The sequence below is a fragment of the Macrobrachium rosenbergii genome, chromosome 54 (assembly GCF_040412425.1).
Source record: "Macrobrachium rosenbergii isolate ZJJX-2024 chromosome 54, ASM4041242v1, whole genome shotgun sequence".
Classification (NCBI taxonomy): Eukaryota; Metazoa; Arthropoda; class Malacostraca; order Decapoda; family Palaemonidae; genus Macrobrachium; species Macrobrachium rosenbergii.
Window position 1 is genome coordinate 61,551,030 of NC_089794.1, and position 18,855 is coordinate 61,569,884.

At 35.1% G+C, this 18,855-nt stretch overlaps 1 protein-coding gene across 1 annotated transcript; it reads right to left on the reverse strand.

Annotated features, from left to right (window-relative positions):
* Window positions 1-15,746: 15,746 nt before the first annotated feature.
* LOC136834713 (uncharacterized) lies at window positions 15,747-18,252 on the reverse strand. The gene is made up of 4 exons (XM_067097296.1): window positions 17,597-18,252; window positions 17,253-17,346; window positions 16,418-16,642; window positions 15,747-16,118 (listed from the first exon to the last, which is right to left on the reverse strand). The coding sequence occupies exons 1-4, from the start codon at window positions 18,250-18,252 to the stop codon at window positions 15,747-15,749; spliced, it is 1,347 nt and encodes a 448-aa protein (XP_066953397.1).
* Window positions 18,253-18,855: the final 603 nt, after the last annotated feature.

Below are 18,855 nucleotides of genomic sequence, written 5' to 3' on the forward strand. Positions count from 1 at the left end.
AATAAAATAAACAATAAATAACTAATCTAGGATGAAGGCTTTTTTTTAATAATATATAATTGATTACTGTTTAGACCAGCCTGTACAAAGCAGGTATACTCCTGCCATATTTAATGAAAAGGGTAGTAAAAAATCAGTTTCACTTGTGATACAGGTAACTGTGTGCATTTATAGCCTTAGGATGAGACAAAGAATAATTTTTACTTTTAAATTTTTTTCCTACGGTCATAATAATTTTGGAAGAAGTGACCTTAAACAAATGAACTGGATCAGTCAAAATTAAGATTCAAATCATATCTTTCTTTGTATTTCAAGGTAATTGTTAGTGCTAAGGGTGCATTTCTAATAATAAATGTCACTAGCTGCAATAATGAAGATAATGTCACATTCCAACGTATTGTTTCCATTCTGCACAATTGCATAAAAGCATGATTTCGTCCTATTTTGAGTATTAAATGCCTTGAACAAAATAACTTGATAACTTAAGTCAACATCAATCAAAATAAAATTTAGTGATTTACTGTGGCCTTCACCGACAATTATCTTTATAGGAAAATGCAGTGTCTTCTGATTGCAGGCAGATATGAAAAAGAAGGAAAAATCTGCAGAGATGTTGTGATACGGTGTGCCTTTTCTGCTGAGGTGAATCCTCGTTCGAAGATTAGATTTAGTTTATGTGTTATTTTCTTCGAAGTTGGCATTGCTCCAGTCTCCAGCTGCATGTAGCTATAGCTGATGCTCTGTCAACGACGCAAAAATTATATCGACGAGAAAAGGAAGGATTTTATTAACATTTTTATGGCCATGCGGACAATTCTATGGCTGTAAAGGTTCTATTTATATATATATATATATATATATATATATATATATATATATATATATATATATATATATATATATATATATATATATATATATATACGTATGTATGTGTGTATGTATATATATATATATATATATATATGTATATATATATATATATATATATATATATATATATATATATATATATATATATATATATATACAGTATATATGTGTGTTACAGAGAGTATTCATAAGGCTATTCATAAAAACTATGCATGAAAAAAGCATAAACACACGTGAACTTGTAGAAGATGACTCAGAAAGAGAGAGAGAGAGAGAGAGAGAGAGAGAGAGAGAGAGAGAGAGAGAGAGAGAGAGAGAGAGAGAGAAAGTGTTAGTCGACCAAGCGCAAAAACCCCCCAAACAAAAGTTTAATGGCTTACCAACGGAATTTTCGTGGATGGTCAGTAACAAGCAAAGTCATCATTTTAGAGCATAAGGCAAAGCGATAAAAGTGATAAGTTAGCAAAACACTCCGTCGCTGCTGAGAAGGTGTGGAAAGTGAATAATGAAAAGATTAATAACGAAGACTGCGAATAATGAAAAATGGTGAAATGAAAAGTGAATAATGTAGCAGGTAAGAGAGGTTGAATCAGGTCTTGTCTACACACCTTGAACCATGACGTCACGGTTGACACAGAAACACACCATATAAGGCAGAGAGAAAGAGAAGGAGTTCAGTGAGAGACAGAGTCACAATTACAGAGAGAAAGAGCAAGCAGATGGTGTGCGCGGAATGTGAGGGTGTAGCCCATGTCGCAGTAACTGAACTTGAACCTTTTTAAAAAGGCTCCCTCTAGAACTTAGCTTTTTTCCCCAAGTCCAAATTTGGACTTAGCATATGTCAGTATTGGGTGTCCAGTTGAAAAGTTGGACATAATAGACAATGTACTATTTGGATGTGTCAAGAACTTGACCCATTTAGATCATTCCAAGGCATGGTCCATAAAAAGCTAGTACCTAATAGCCTAATAAGTAAAGTTATTGAATTAATGCATGATGATTTCATAGGAACTCACCCAGGACGAGATGAGACAATTAGACTGGTAAAAAGATCCTTCCATTGAAAAAGACTTTACAAGGATGTCAGCAATTATTTGAAAAGTTGCAATACTTGCAACAGTCACAAAGAGAGACCAGATAAAGAAGTACCTTTAGGGAAATATCCCATTCTACAAACTCCATTTGAAAGAGCTATAGATCTCATCACTAACCTCCACACCACGAGTAAGGGGAATAGAAATATGCTGTGTATTGATGCTCTCATTAGATATGCAGAGCTGATACCAACAAACAAGTAAAGGAGCTAACGAATGTGCAGTTGCTCTCTTTGATTAGATATGTTGTAGATATTCTGCCTCACAACTAATGATATCTGGTAATGGCACTGAGTTCAATAACTCACTAGTTCAAGAAATTTATGATGCATTCAAAGTTGAAAAGGTAACAATACAATTATACCATCCAACTAGTAATGGCTTAGTAGAAAGGAATAACAGAAAAGTTCTGGACGCATTAAAGCTTACAGTAGGACAGGATCCTGAATGGGATGCCACTTTATCTTTAGTTCAACTGTCGTTAAATGCTAGACATCATACTAGTATACAAGCAACACCAAAAACTTTAGGCGATATGAACCAAGACTACCATATACATGGCTGAATCACCCAATACAGCCTAATTACTCGGAAGACATTATGAAGATAAGGGTTAGTAATTTCAAGGTAAACCATAAACAATTACATAAGAACCTGGAAGAAGCCCAGAAGATCATGGTAGACAGTTATAAAGAAGGACTAAAGCCAGTAGATTGTAACATTAGAGACGAAGTATACATAAGAGAAGAAGTTAGAAATGATTTCAACTATGAATTAGCCACCAGATTCACAGGACTATTCAGAATCATAGAAGTCAAGGAAACAAAAGTGAAAGCAAAAAATGTTTTTTAAAAATAGTGCCTTCAACGTATGCTGAATCACTAGAAGGATCAGGATTTTGGGTAAATAACTACAAGGTTAAAAGGACTAAAGAAGTTAAGGAAACGGAAATGACTGAAGAAATAGAAGTTTCAACAGAAACAAGTAAAAAATGCTCCGAAGTTTCTTCGGCGCAATCGAGTTTTCTGTGCATAATATAAAGGCCACCGAAAATAGATAGTATCTTTCGGTGGTCTCGGTTTAATGCTGTATTAGCCGCGGCCTATGAAACTTTAACCACGGCCTGGTGGTGGCCTGGCCTACATGTATATCGTTGCCAGACGCACGGTTATGGCTAAATTTAACTTTATATAAAATAAAAACTACTGAGGCTAGAGGGCTGCAGTGCGGACGGATAGACAAAGCCGGTACAATAGGTATTTTTTTTTTTTTTTTTAGAAAACTAAAAACGAGATTATTATAATCTAGGGAACAGAAAAGTCACATTTCAGTAAAAGCTTATATGACTGATAGATTTGTTCCTGTAATTCCCTATATTTAATTTCTTTATTGCTAAATTTACCTTGTTTGTTTCGCTCAGTGATTAAAACTTTTGTGTGTGTGTTGTTGCAATTCTTACTTCAATTAGTTGGTTTTGTAGCAAAATTCCGTGGTTAAGTGCACTAGCTTCGAATTTACTTTTTTTTTTTAAACTAAAAGGGGAATATTTAGGAAACAAAGAAATGTAAAGTAAAATTCTGAAATGTAATATCATTTCAGGAGAGATATTCAAAATGAGAGGAACAATGTTGAAAATAACCGTCATATATCTGCAAGTTATACAAATGCAAATTTGACTGATGTAATTAAAGCAGTCAATACAGGAAGTTTAACCATGGATAAAGGACAAGTGAACTTGATAGACGAATATGCTGGAATAAGGATTGAGTACGAAGGCATAAAAGATCTTAACAATCAATTAGAAAGTCTGTTTAAGGAACTGACAACAATAGACAAAACATCAGAACAAAACCTAAAGTTATCCAATTCAGAGACAGAAAAATTATTAAGGAATGTAATCAAAGACACACTTCAAGAAATAGAAGAATTATATGTGACAGAACAAACAAGTCAAGAGATGATTACCTACAGCTGCGATTATTTCAGGAGGCTTATCAGTCATTTTTGGAATTTCTAACCAAAATCAACTAATATCTCTTCAAGGGAGAATCTCCTTAATAGAAGAACAAATGAAGAGCATGAACATGGAAATGCTAGACATCAAAGCAAATAGAAGAAATACACAGCAACTCCTAACAGAACTGGAGAACAAAGAAGAAATGTTAAGACAGACTTAAGTGATTTTATGAAGTAAATAAACAAGATATTGCTTCCAAACCATGAACTTAATTTTTACTGTAATAACCCTAAAAATAGGGGTAAAAAGAGCCGGAGACGAATTACAGGATTTTGTAAATAGTTTAGTGACAGCTTCACAGACAGACAGATAGAACTAACTTCCTCTAAATTCTCATTGCAATCATTACTTTAATAATTTCCATTCAAATGTTTCACCCTTTTCAAGACTCTCGATGAATTTATCATGTTCGTTGGAATAACTACTTGCAAAATATTCTCCTGATTTCCCATTTACTTAAGCTGTCTTTGATTTTGTAATCCCATAAAAATGAACTTTTTTCGGACGGTAAATATTTGTATCAACCTGGCGTTTAATTAATTAGTGTGATAATTTAGCTTTATTATTTTGAGGTAAATTTATAGTTCTTTAAGAGAACACTCTTAAGAACAAAACATAAAAAACTAATGTCGACTATAATTGGAAAAAAAATAATCTGTTTACAAGAAAAATTTATTCTGATTCCTTTTACTTTCTATATACAAAAATACTGCATTCTTATCATTATGAATTCCCATAAAAATACCATGGTGGTGAAGTTATTACGACAATTCTTCCATACGGTCAATATATATATATATATATATATATATATATATATATATATATATATATATATATATATATATATATATATATATATATATATATATATATATATATATATATGTATATATATATATATATATATATATATATATATATATATATATATATATATATATATATATATATATATGTATATATATATACATATATATATATATATATATATATATATATATATATATATATATATATATATATACAGTATGTATATATATATATATATATATAGATAGATAGATATATATATATATATATATATATATATATATATATATATATATATATATATATATATACATCTCCTCACACAACACACACATATATATATATATATATATATATATATATAGAATATATATATATATATATATATATATATATATATATATATATATATATATACATATATATATATATATATATATATATATATATATATATACATATACATATATGTTTGTGAGGGTGTGTATTTTTATTTACATCAGTTGTGTCATTACATTGAAATTCTTTTACTTACTTTTTGCTAACTTTATTGCCATCCCCTTTCCTTATTTCCATCTCCTTTCTACAGCCCTCCACCCGTTCTTCATTCCTCTTCCTTAGAATAAGATTTGTTGATAGAAAACCAATAATAAACACAAGGAAAGATTTGATAGCGTGGATCGTTCAGGCTGATGTTTTGAGTCTCGCGCCATAATTTATTTAGTTTTTAAGAAAGTATAATGGCGAGCTCCGAGGCAAGAAAAACCAATAGTCCAAAATTAAATATTATTATTATTATTATTATTATTATTATTATTATTATTATTATTATTATTATTATTAAGGATGGGCCTTCTCTAAGGTCAGTACAGTGGAATACAGCAGCTTATTTACAGCATGTAATTTGTACAAAATTATCTCTTTGCTGATGAGAGAGTTATACGACGCACAGAGATCCTATAAAAACAAACAGTTATTATATTATTATTATGCAAACCCTGAAGGCCTACATAACTAAAGCTCTTTGAATATTAAATAATTTATGGCACTGTAACACAATTATATAAAAAAAATTAAGAACTCTATCTGACATGGACGAAGACCCCTGAAAGGCTTGTCTTCTTTGTGATCAATATAAACGATTCTCTCAGATCCCAACAAGTGGATGCGACATGCAGGAGTCACAGGCAGTATCGGAGAGAAAAGGATACCATTGTTGGTAACGGAAAGTGTGACGAATGAAAGAAGACCTTAAGTTAGCTCAGAATTCCTGAGATCGGTTCTGAAGACGAGGGAAAAACATCCTCTTGCAAAGTGCACTTGCTCTGTGTCTGAAGGCTTAACTGAAATGAAACAGAGAGAACAAAACCCATTGTGTCACGATAATTCATAATAAAGTTGAATAGTATTTGGAGAGAGGTTTTATGAAAAAAAGAGGGCATTGGAGGTTGTTCTTTAATTATGCGATTCACCATAATCCCGGCGCAAAACATAGTAAAATAGGGGAAAGGGGAAAAATACTCTCTACTCTCTTCTCTCTCTCTCTCTCTCTATTCTTGCATTCTTTCTTAGCCTCCTCCCTATTATATATTTTTCTTTGATGAGGCATTAAACGTGCCCTCAGAATATGTAGGCGATTATTTGTTTTTCTTGCAAAAGGAATCTGTTTCAGTATTATTTTTTTTCTCAAAAATTTTTATTTTTTATCATATTTAGCAGCAACAATAACCACAGAGAATATTGGGCAAATTTCTCGTAAAACCCTCTGTGCAGGATACGTTATTGTTTACGAAGACTTACAAGTATATTTAGTGTTTTGTGTAAAAATGCGTTTTCAGTTCGGTGAATGACTTTGTGTTGCTTACTGTGGACGCTTCTGTTGAATTTTGTTTCGGATGTTGTTGCTGTATCCAGTCTCGTTTATTTATAACTGCCTTACTCCTCCTGAAAATTTGCCAAGTTATGTTCTTTTTTTTTTTTTTTTCGTAATTTCAGGCAGTTCCTTAACCATGTGTTTTTTTGACGAAAGGAAATCAAATTTTGTTCAAATAATATTTCCTAGTGGCATCTAATAAGTATGAAATATGTCGGCATCTTATCTTTCCACCTCATTTACTTTTATTTTTCTTTTTGAGAGATGTCTGGTGAACTTTAACGAACACTCACACACACCCACCCACACACACACATACACACACACACACACACACACACACACAGAGGGGGGGGATAGAGAGAGAGAGAGAGAGAGAGAGAGAGAGAGAGAGAGAGAGAGAGAGAGATGATTTTTCATTTATAAAAATGTGGTTTTACATTCAGTATTTTAGACAATTATTGTCAAATAAAATAATGTTTTGGATGCCGATAAACTGGAAATCGACGTAAAGTATTGGGTAAGATGTGTAAGTGCATAAAACTCTGATGCATTTAATCAGATTGACTGGTCATTGTCGGTGCTATTTGTTTTTCTCTCAAGTAATCAATAAGACAGGTGTTTTATGGCAATAATTTTATTGCTGAAAATAACCGGTAGTATGTGCACGAGATTAAAAGTAATTATTTTATTAAACAATAAGAATGACTTCGTGATATAATCACTCGTAATTTATTCATGAAAAACTATCAATGAAGACCAAAGGTTTTGATCCAGTTTTATGAATATAATAATGCTTATTTACCCTTGAAATTTAAGGCGAAATGTTACTTCCGTTTGTGGAAATTAAAATATTAATAACAAATATTAATAATAAATAGATGATTCTATAGGTGGTATTTTTTATATTCGTTATAGAACAAAGAAAATAATAAGATATATTATTGTTGAATGGAAATATTAGAAACTATCCTTGATTTTTCCACTATTGCATATTGTCTACAAGATTATTTTCATGTACGGCTAGGCAACACCACGGTAAATTGAAATTCAGGAAGCAACTTGGGATACAACAGGGCATTTAGAAGAAATCATTGTTCTCAGTTTTCCTTTTTTCTTGTTTTTTCTATTTCTATGTAATAAAACATTATATCCGGGCAAGCTAATCATGCTGAGATGGAAAGGACATCGAAAATCAAGATTTTGGGTAATAAAACTTGTTTCTTTTTCTCTCAGAAAACAAAAAATTAATATCGATTGCCCATTTAAATGTCTGTTTTAACGCTTTGGATAATCTACGCGCTAAGATCGTGGTTTTACATAGTTTTAAGAAAAAAATATAACAGATAATCCCTTTGAAGTTAACATTAAAATAACGAACAACACAACGCTTGTTGATTTATGAAATTTAGGCTGGCAAGCCAAGCTCTGGGTCACTTTCCCCCAGTCAGCACTTGAGAGTGAAAAGAGGGGATTGGGTGGTTGGAAAGCGGGATGAAGAGATCCCAGAAAAAGAGAAAAGAATCTGAAGTACAGTACAAGGATCTAAAGGTAAAACTAAGAGAGAACCCCACAGTTGTACTAAGAAGTGTTGGACAGCAAGACTGAAGAAAAGAAGCGAGAGTGAAGGTAAAACAAAAGAAATGAATTTTTGGTGAAGCTATTGGCCGGAAGAACGTGCCAAAAATCTTTCGTAATGTCTACAGTGCGATAAATAACATGCACTGGCGTCAGAACCCACATACTTGCAAAATTTTAAATTTCGATATAAAAAAAGAAAAAGAGGACTGGAAATTGTATATCATCCATACAAGACATGCTACAATTAACCAATAATAAAGAAGCAGTTAAAAATAAATAATGAAAATAAGTAATATGTCCAGAAATAGGAAAAGCAAGTGGTAACTTATAGTATTAAAATAAATAAAACAAATGTAAGTGCGCTCGTGGGGTACATAACTGTGGGGAGAAAGGTTGTTATCATTACACGTCCTTCTCTAAAACTAACAGCTCATGTTAAGCTACAGTAGTTCCTGACTTCCGTAAGTGCTGGTCGTTAAAAAAAAAGAGTTATGTTCTTCAGTATATGCTCTCCAAGTCACGTCAAACTTCTATCTTTATTTTTTTAATCAACTGTCATGTATCGTTGAGAGGAAAAAATAGAAAATCAAACTTCATCATAAAATTTTTTATTTATGCCGTCGCAAAAACTTTTAATACTGCTATGACCTTATTGCCATTTGGTTGCCAATATTTCTATATTTTGTTTTATTTTAGCTTCGTTTTATTCTTGTGAAACTCATCATCTCCGGTTACAAGGAACAATATATGAACGCGGGAAATTTAAGAGAGATCCAGATGACATAAAGTAAATTATGTTTCAATCAATACTTTTTTCGATGTTCATGATTGTGTGAGAGAGAGAGAGAGAGAGAGAGAGAGAGAGAGAGAGAGAGAGAGAGAGAGAGAGAGAGATTTAGTAATTACATTTTTTAAAACATTCGGACGAATTAGGTAAAGGAGTAAAAGAAAGTCTAGAAAGAATGAGAAGCTGGCAATCAGAAATATGAGAGAGAGAGAAAAGAGAGAGAGAGAGAGATTTAGTAATTACATTTTTTTAAAACATTCGGACGAATTAGGTAAAGGAGTAAAAAGAAAGTCTAGAAAGAATGAGAAGCTGGCAATCAGAAATATGAGAGAGAGAGAGAGAGAGAGAGAGAGAGAGAGAGAGAGAGAGAGAGAGAGAGAGAGAGATTTAGTAATTACATTTTTTTAAAACATTCGACGAATTAGGTAAAGGAGTAAAAAGAAAGTCTAGAAAGAATGAGAAGCTGGCAATCAGAAATAATCAGAGAGAGAGAGAGAGAGAGAGAGAGAGAGAGAGAGAGAGAGAGAGAGAGAGAGCGAGAGAGGAAGCAGAATTCAGCTTGCGTGCGAAGGTTTTATTCCCCTGAAGGACTTCATGTCAATGTAATATTTGGAAACTTTGCATAGCATATGAATATTCAAGCAACGGATCCCACGAGGCTTCGATACTCAAGTAAAGCAGTGTTGTCTTTCCACTCCATAAGAATATTCCAGTTATTTTTTCATCAGACTTTTACACTTGTTTCTCGCAATAGGGTGCGTTAATTTATGCATGCTTTTAGAGGAGAAGGAAAAGGAGCACCCTAACCTCAGGAGCAACTAGTGAGATCGAGCCAGATTTAGCAAGTGTAACCACACTTTTTTTAGGAGTCAGTTTGTCAAAAGGCAATCCAGCCAGAGATTGAGTATTTCATTGGTGAATATCTATAATAGCTTTCTCTGTGTTTTATTTCTTATATATATTTGCCTGTCATCACCATAATTCATGAATATTTATGTGAATTATGAGTTGGTCATTTACAAACATTATATACGTTAAAATTTTCATTAATTGTAAATGCGTATGATCGAATGCAATTTGCAACAAATGGTGAGTTTTGCCTTAGATGTCAACTGTTTAACCACTCTATCTACTTAAATAGTAATACTTAGGCATATATTCCTTATTTTCCTTCTCATTTTAATAATAGAAGTCATCGCCGACAAGTAGGAAATATTGCTGATCCTCCTAAAATTTATATTGACTCAACAAAACGTGTTCACAGTCCAAGCAAATGGCCTGTAGAAAATAAAATCATAATGTCGCCCTGTGATTAAGTCACTTGTTATTCTTAGAATAGAGCATTGGTGATATATACACCTGATCTCACATTTATTTTAGATATATTCCTAGAAGTGTTTTTTTGTCTATTTTAAAGTGGCAATTCGTCTTTCTTTTGTTTGTTTTTTATTTGTTTCATGTTATAAAGTTGAAACGAATAAGTTCAGTAGGTTATTTTATAAACATGAAATAGATATGCTTGCATAGTTTTTATTTCGTTTTCCACAGCCTGATTCTGTATGTTTTTTTAATCAGGTTTTGTCTTTTCAATCTTTATCGTGCCCTCATTGTATAGATTCAGAGGGGTATTTAACAACACATCGACACAATTAAATTCTATTGATTTTATTTTAACATGGCCCTCAGATACAACGACAGATTTTTTTTATGGAGATCCAGAGTTTTGTCTAAAGACAAAAAAAATGTGTCTTGACCTATGCTATGAGGTTTTTTTTTATTTCTATTTGGTTGATGAAATATAAGAAAATAAAATATATAAGTCTTTTGACGAACTCTATGTGCTGACCTGTGAAAGGCATATCCGGTGCAGGTGCATTTATGTTGACATTGGACGTTTCCACAGCTGGGTACAGAGAGTATCATTTGTGCCTTCTGATCATGTGACAGATTAATGGAAGCGTTGTGATCCTTCGAACACTGAACCAGTGTCGTCACGTTTCCGGGGAGTGGTTATTAAGTGAGTGCGTATATGTGTGCACTCTCTAATGGTATGTTATGAGAGGAACATAAAATGGCTATAGACTTCGATTTGCGGCTGGGTGTGATTTGCTCTTTGTGCAGTGTAATGGATAAGAACAGCCACTGTAAGATACGTTATTTGCGGCCATAGGAACTGAGTAAAATAACTCATTAACTTATATTTTTTCCAGACATTATGTGGAAATACCTAGTTTGTGTCACAGTGAAACCCCTCTGTTTCTCCATCATGCATTTTCCCGTTCTGTTCCCCATTGTGCATTTTTCCGTTTTGAATGGTGATTTCTTTAAACACCATTTCTGGTGTTTTGAATACTGATGTCACGTAACACCATTTCAGGTTTTACAATATGGTATGTTTCTTTTAACAGGAATTCTGGGTTCGTCCTGTGAGGACGAATATTTTGGAAGTGGTGTTCTTTAAATATGTGACATTTATTTTGGTCTAGAATAATTATGACCTTTTTATTTTGTTTGGTGACCAGGGTGTTAGTCACTAGTATTGGTTGGTCTAGAATCATTAATTCAGTTGATTGTGAATCTGAATTTCCTCTAGTTATGATTTCCATTTTCATGGGGCGTGAGTCACTCCATTTCATGACCGTAGCTTTTGCTGAGATACTTTCGTTAAATTTGCAAATAAAGTCTAGTTTTGTGTCTCAGTGTTTAATTCCAGTAGGCCTTTGTCTGAGGGTAGATTCAGTGAGAGGAGTCAACAAGAGAGAGGGAATGAGCTGACCCAGGTGCCGGCCATTGCTATCCGAGAATCTTAGAAATGTAAGATGATATGACACTGTTCTTAAAACAGATGCAGTAAGAGATTATGACCCTATCTGACCTGGGTATAGGGTCATAACAGTGTGGTGGCAGCGGTAATAGTCAAGTCGTTAGTATATAGGATATAGGTTACGCTTCCAAAGAGAAATATCTTATTAATACTAGTATTGGCATCTCAGAATAGGATTTGATGGTTTAGCAATTCGGTTGAGGGAGGTGTTGTGAAAGGCACTCGAGTCAGTCTTTCTCAAGCCTGAGTCTGTGTGTGTTTAATGATGCGTCAAGGGGCGCAAGGTCTTAGTGTGTCTATAGGTATTTCTGGACTTTAGTTCATATTGGGGAATGTTTGGGGAAGAGGGAGCGTGCACAGCATGTTTAATTGCGGTATCTTGACCGCTTATGTGTGGTAAAACACGCGAAAACGCGCAAGTGTTTCTTTTTTCTCTCTCTCTTTCTTTCTTTGGTGAGAGGATTTCTCACAGTATCTGTCAAGCAGGGGTGTACGTAAGTGTTATCATATTTTTTGTTTTTTTATTTGTTAATTTTAGTGTCAGATTTGAAGTGTACAAACCGGTTAAGAGGGGAGGGTGGATTGCTTCTTGACTGCACTGCAACTAATATTGGGCCTTGGCAGTAGTGACGTCATCCCTTGAGTGACATGTCGGCGACATCATTAGTTTGGGCAGTTTTTTGCCTTCTTCGCCATCCTCTATGCAGCGCATTTGAATTTTGGGGGTGGCTTGAGTGTTTTTTTGTTTTTTTACGCCAATCGGCTGTTCGCGTCGATATTTAGGCTTAATGAAAGGATTATTTAATTATTGTATTATCTCTGGGAACTGTGATTATTGGGAAATAATTTATTTAACAGTTGTTGAGTTACTGTGAGTAAACATTCCTTGCACAAGTGTGTGTACATTTCTTAGATTTTTAAACTTTTTTTTTTTTTGTAATTACATAGGTATGTGTTTTATTTTGGTTACATATGTGCATGTATGCAAAGGGGGAAGATAGCGGGGAGGTATTGCCTTAAGGGGAGAGGAACGACTTTTTCTTTTCCTTTCTCTTTCTCTCTCTCTCTCTCTCTCTCTCTCTCTCTCTCTCTCTCTCTCTCTCTCTCTTCCATTTGCTCAAGTCTCATTTTCTTTACATGAGGGTAAACTCCCATTCCCTTTACTTGAGGGTGGGTTTGAGTGTTTTTTTTTCTTTTTGTTTGTTTGCCCTTAATTAGTAATTTATTTTGATTTGGGTGGATTAATTGTTAGAGTAAAGGGAATTAACATTTTGGTTTCTTAATATGCGGTAATTCTTTCAGGGAAAATTGTTTTGTCTTGTATTTTTTCTTTAAGGGGTGTCCTTTCGCAGGACTTGGGAAATTTTGTATTTGTGATCAGCCAAGAGTGAATTAACGGATTTATTTACAAAGAGGAAAGCTGCCAAAATGGCGAGAGGAAATAGTGATCAGAGATTCCTTAGGTCAGCCTGTGGTTGTGTAGGGCTCAGAGATTCAGTCCGCGGTTTGAAGGGTTTTGTTGAAATTCAGAAGAGTCAAAGGTTGATGGTTGGGTTGAGTTCTCAGGCCCCACGGGTTCATTGTTTTAATTGTAATATGAAGGGACACATTAAGAGATTTTGCCATGTTTAATATTGTGGCGGTTGTAGGCGTTATGATCATCCTTGATGGTCTTGTCCATCTCTGAGACAGTATAATGGTAGGCCTAAATTTCAGAATTTTGGTAGCTCAGGTAAGAAAGTTCCTCAAGCTGATTTTTGAAGGGGATCTTGTGATCGACGAGCATTGTCTAAAGACCGATCATTTGTAAAGGAAAACTGGATGGGTGTTTCTTGTGATACAGGACTTCTGGGGAAACCCTCAGAGGCAAAGCCAGTGGTAAAAGGGTCTGTGCATGGGATAGATGTAAGGGTTTTTATAGATACAGGCTCCTCTATTAATTCAATGAATTATGAGTTGTTCCGGTCGATGTTTTCCAGTCATTCTTTGAGACCTGCTAAAGAGACAGTATGTGATGTTCAAGCAAATAGGTTACGGGTTTTGGGATACATAGATGTGGATTTATCTCTTGGGGTAGAACTTTTACAGAACCATTTTTGGTTATATGAGGTGCTACTTTGCAGAATACATTGTTACTGGGTCATCCAGCATGTCGGAGACGGAAAATCTTGGTTCATCTAGGGGTATGTGGTATAACTGTGGGAGTACCTGGTGTGTTTGTGCCTTATGAAGGGACAGATGTGAGTGTAGTGGATGATGATAGTGGATCGGGTGTATGTGAGGATTTGCGGGTGGATGCTGAACATGTGTCGTTAGGTAAGAAGTGTTATAAAGGGGTTCTGTCGGATGATGTGGTTCTTGGTCCTGGTAGGGTTGCTGTGGTGAGGGTTCGAATGAAAGGAGTGCATAAACCCAGACAGGTGTGTGTGGATGAATGCAGCGAAAAGCTAAAGGGGGTAGTGTGTAAGGGCTCTATAAACAAGGTATCGAGTTTAGGGGATACTTGGGTGGAATTGCTAAACTGTAATGATTCAGTTCGCAATTATCTGAAGGGAAATTATGCAATTGACTTTGTTGACTGGATCAGTGAAGATAATTCAGTTGCTATTGTCGGGGATTTTTGTAGTTTTTCAGAAGCAGATTTACAGGCTAAGAGGCGAGTTTTTAGGGACCATTTAGCCGATGTTGATTATAAAGAATATGCTGGGGGTGTTGAAGATGTTCTGGCTGAGTTTACGGACATAGTCGCACTTAAAGGTGATAAGTTAGCGTTAACAAATGTGTGAGAACACAGGGTTCAGTTGGAGGACAAGGCTAAGCATATTTTTGTTCCTTCATATAGGATTCCTTTTAATATTAGAGAACAGGTAGAGCAAGAGGTTAATAAATGGGAGGAAGAAGGCATTGTTAGGCCCAGTTCCTCGCCTCTTAATTTCCCGTTGTTAGCAGTGCCTAAGAAGGATGGTCCATTCCAAGTTTGTGTGTACTTTAGGAAGTTGAACGAGAAAACATTCCTGATCGCTACCTTCTGGTGTGTTTGCCAGATTTGTTTGTTGAGATTCGGGGCAAGAATATACATTCTTCAACTGATCTGATGCAAGGGTACTTGCAAGTATCGCTTAGTAAGGAGTCAAGTGTGCACAGCTTTCTCTTTGCCAAAGGGGCATTTTGAGTTCACACGGATGCCGTTTGGTTTATCAGGTAATCCTATGACATTTACTAGGCTAATGAATACAGTTTTGCATGGCTTGTTAGGGAAACATGTCTTCCTGTACATGGATGATATATTATTTACCATGGATTCAGTAGAAGAACATTTAGAGGTTCTTAGGGAGGTGTAACAATCTCCTATGAGTTATAGTCTAGGAGTAGGTGAGGAGTCATTACACAAACACACACCGACACTTGGAAATATTAAACCAGAACAATAAGGAACGTAAATGAAATATGAGGAAATAATCAGGACTTATAATTACACAAATAACACCTGTTCCCACTAATCAAACACAGCACAACTCTTACATAAATAAAATAAATACTTTAACACAAACACATCACAATTAAATACTTCACAAACACTAGAACAAAAAATAAAGGTACCACCAAGTTCGAGAGAAGTTAAAGGTCCCGCAGTCTGAAAGCGAAGAAGACCAGTCACGGAGCCAAGGAAGTAAACAGAAAACGAGAAGAAGCAAGGAGTCTCGAGAGAAGGAAAGGAAGGGTGGTAGCGTACATAAACAAGGATTCTTAAACTTATATGATTAACGCATATCATATCAGTAAATACAAATATGGGTCTTGGCAGCTCCTAGGGGCTAAAAGGCGGCTGAGAAGTACCACGATGATCATCCATATGGGGGATGGCGAGGGACACTTGAAGATGCCTAAATGCGAGACAAGGCATCTGCTACTTTGTTTTCTGCTCCAGGAATATGCTTTACTTTCACATTGAATTCCTGGATAATGAAAGACCACCGGAGCAGTTTCTTGTTATGGAGCTTTGCTCTTTCAAGGAAGGACAGTGGCAAGTGATCTGATAAGACTGTCACAGGAGTATTTCCGTGCAGATACACACCGAAATGTAGGAGTGCAGCTACTACACCATACAGCTTTTGCTCTACAGTAGACCAACACTGCTGAGTGGCAGAGAACTTCCTGGAAAAGTATGAAACAGGAAGCAATGGGGATTCATCAGATGGCTCTTCATCACTGGACTGCAGAAGCACAGCACCAATACCTGTGTTGCAAGCATCAACCTGCAGATAAAAAGGCTTGTACACATCTGGGCATTTCAAGATTGGATGGGAGGTTAACATAGTTTTTAACTGATTGAAAGAGTCTTGGCATTCTGGTGACCAAATAAATTTTGCTTTAACAAGAGCAAAATTTTTTGCAAAAGAGCAAAATCTACAAAATCTACTATAATAAGCAGACATTCCAAGGAAAGTCTGTACTTGCTTACAGTTAGATGGAACTGATACTCTAAGACTGCCTTAATGTTACTATCTTTAGGTATGACAGAACCACTACCAATTACATGACCTAGATAGCTAACTTTGGCATTGCCAAAACAGGATTTGGAAAGATTAATAGTCAAATTGTTTGCGTGAAGTTTGTGGAACAATGCTTGCAGTGTTTCAAAATGCTTGTCCCAGCTGCTTGTTGCAACAACCAAGTCATCCAGGTAGGCATATACATCTTCAAGATCTCTGATCAGCTCATTCATCACACGCTGGAAGGTCGCAGGGGCATTACACATGCCAAATGGAAGAACGTTGTACTGAAACAAGCCAAAAGGAGTAATGAATGCACTGATCTCACTAGCATTTTCAGTTAACTGTATTTGATAATAGCCCTTTAAGAGGTCTATTTGAGTTAAATATTTGCAGTTACCTATATTGTCCAAGATATCCAGTATTCTAGGAAGGGGGTAAGAGTCCTTCTGTGTAACACTATTCACTCTTCTATAATCTGTGCACATCCTCACTTTCCCATTGGGTTTGGCAACTAATATGCAAGGCGAAGCCCAAGGCAAGCAACTAGGGGAAGCTAATCCATTATTTAATAAATATTCAACCTCTCTTTTCATCAGCTGCAGTTTTTCACCTACGATACGGTAATATGGCTGACGAATAGGACTTGTATTAGGGAAAAGCTTTATGTCATGCAAAATAATATTACAATTACCAGGAGTATCTGAACATACACTTTCATATTTGATTAACAGACACTAATTGTGTTCTCTGCTCACTAGTTAAGTGTTCAAAATACTTATCTAAGGATGCAAGAATGTCAGAGTTTGAACAATCTGTCCATGAAGTATTCAGGTCTAAGTGCATATCCGTCTCATCGTAGTCTTTGGTACTGCCACCACAAGGTTGCACACTTACTTCACAGGGATGCACACTGTCATTAACTAACACTGGGGAAATCTTATGGTAAGGTTTAATTAGGTTGACATGAACTAGCTGGGTAGACTTCTTCCTGTCAGGGTAGAGACAACATAATTAAGTTTATTAATAACTTTTGTTACCTTATATGGTCCTGAGAACTTATGTTTTAGTGGAGATCCTGGAATTGGAAAGTATACTAAAACATTGTCACCAACTGTGAACTTTCCCACTTTTTAGCTTTTTTGTTATAATTTACTTCCATTTTCTCTTGTGAGACTTTCAGATTATCATAAGCAAATTTATGAATTTTGTCAAATTTGTCTTTCATGTTTTGCAAGTACTTGGTAACTGTAACAGGAGTGACTACTTCAACCTCACCAATTAAATTTTCTTTAACAACTCTTAGCACATCTCTAGCCTTTCTACCGAAAAGCATTTCAAAGGGAGAAACTCCAATTGACTCATTTGGGACACTGCGTATCACGAACATCAAGAGATCCAGATTTTCATCCCAATCCTTAGCAGACTCCAAGGCATATTTTCCAAGAAGACTTTTCATCGTTTGGTGTGCCCTTTCCAACACACCCTGAGACTGTGGATGATAAGCTGAAGAAAATGACTGCTTAATATTTAGTTCTTTCAAGACAGATTGGAAAACATCACTTTTGAAATTTGTTCCTCTATCACACTGTAATTCTTTGGGAAAACCTAAAACAGTAAATATTTTAATAAGACTTTCTATGATCTTTTTGGCAGATATATTAGGTAAAGGAATGGCAATTGGAAATCTTGTGGTTGGACACATTACAGTCAACAAATACTGATTACCTTTACGGGTTTTGGGCAAAGGTCCCACACAGTCTATTACAACCTTACTGAATGGTTCATGTGGAATAGCAATAGTTTTTAATGGTGCAGGTGGTATCACCTCGTTGGGCTTTCCAGCTATTTGGCAGATATGACAACACTGTACAAAAGCCTTTACATCATTTTTCATTCTTGGCCAATAGAAATTACAAGATAATCTCTGGTACGTTTTACTTACCCCTAAATGAGAATCAGCACAGTGAACAATTTCAAGAATCTTACTTGAGTGAAGATGGAACTATAACCTGCTCACAGTCTGCCCATGATTCTTTCTGCTGACAATTTAGAAAGACGAAACAAGCGCATCAGAATTCCATTCTCAATATAGTAACAAGGAACTTTGTCAATATCTGATTTCTGCACAGCCTTCTCAAATAAACTGCTCAAACTACCATCTTCTTGCTGCAATTTAACAAAATTATCTTTAGAAAGGTTTAGCAGATCTGGTAAATTCGAATGGTTAACAGAAACATTAGGTACATTCTTAGGATGCTCATCAATAGATTTCTTTGATCGAGTTACTACACAGATTGAATCAGCATGATCAGGACTTTGTGCTTCTAGTTTATTACATTTACTTTCAGGGTTGCAAATGATCAAATTGCACATTACTTTACTGCCTGCTAAATCATTACCAAGGACAAGATCTACATCAACAGGAAATTCATTATCAGTGACAGCAACTTTAACAGTTTCATTAACATAAGGGCAATCAAGATTTACTTCAGCAAGA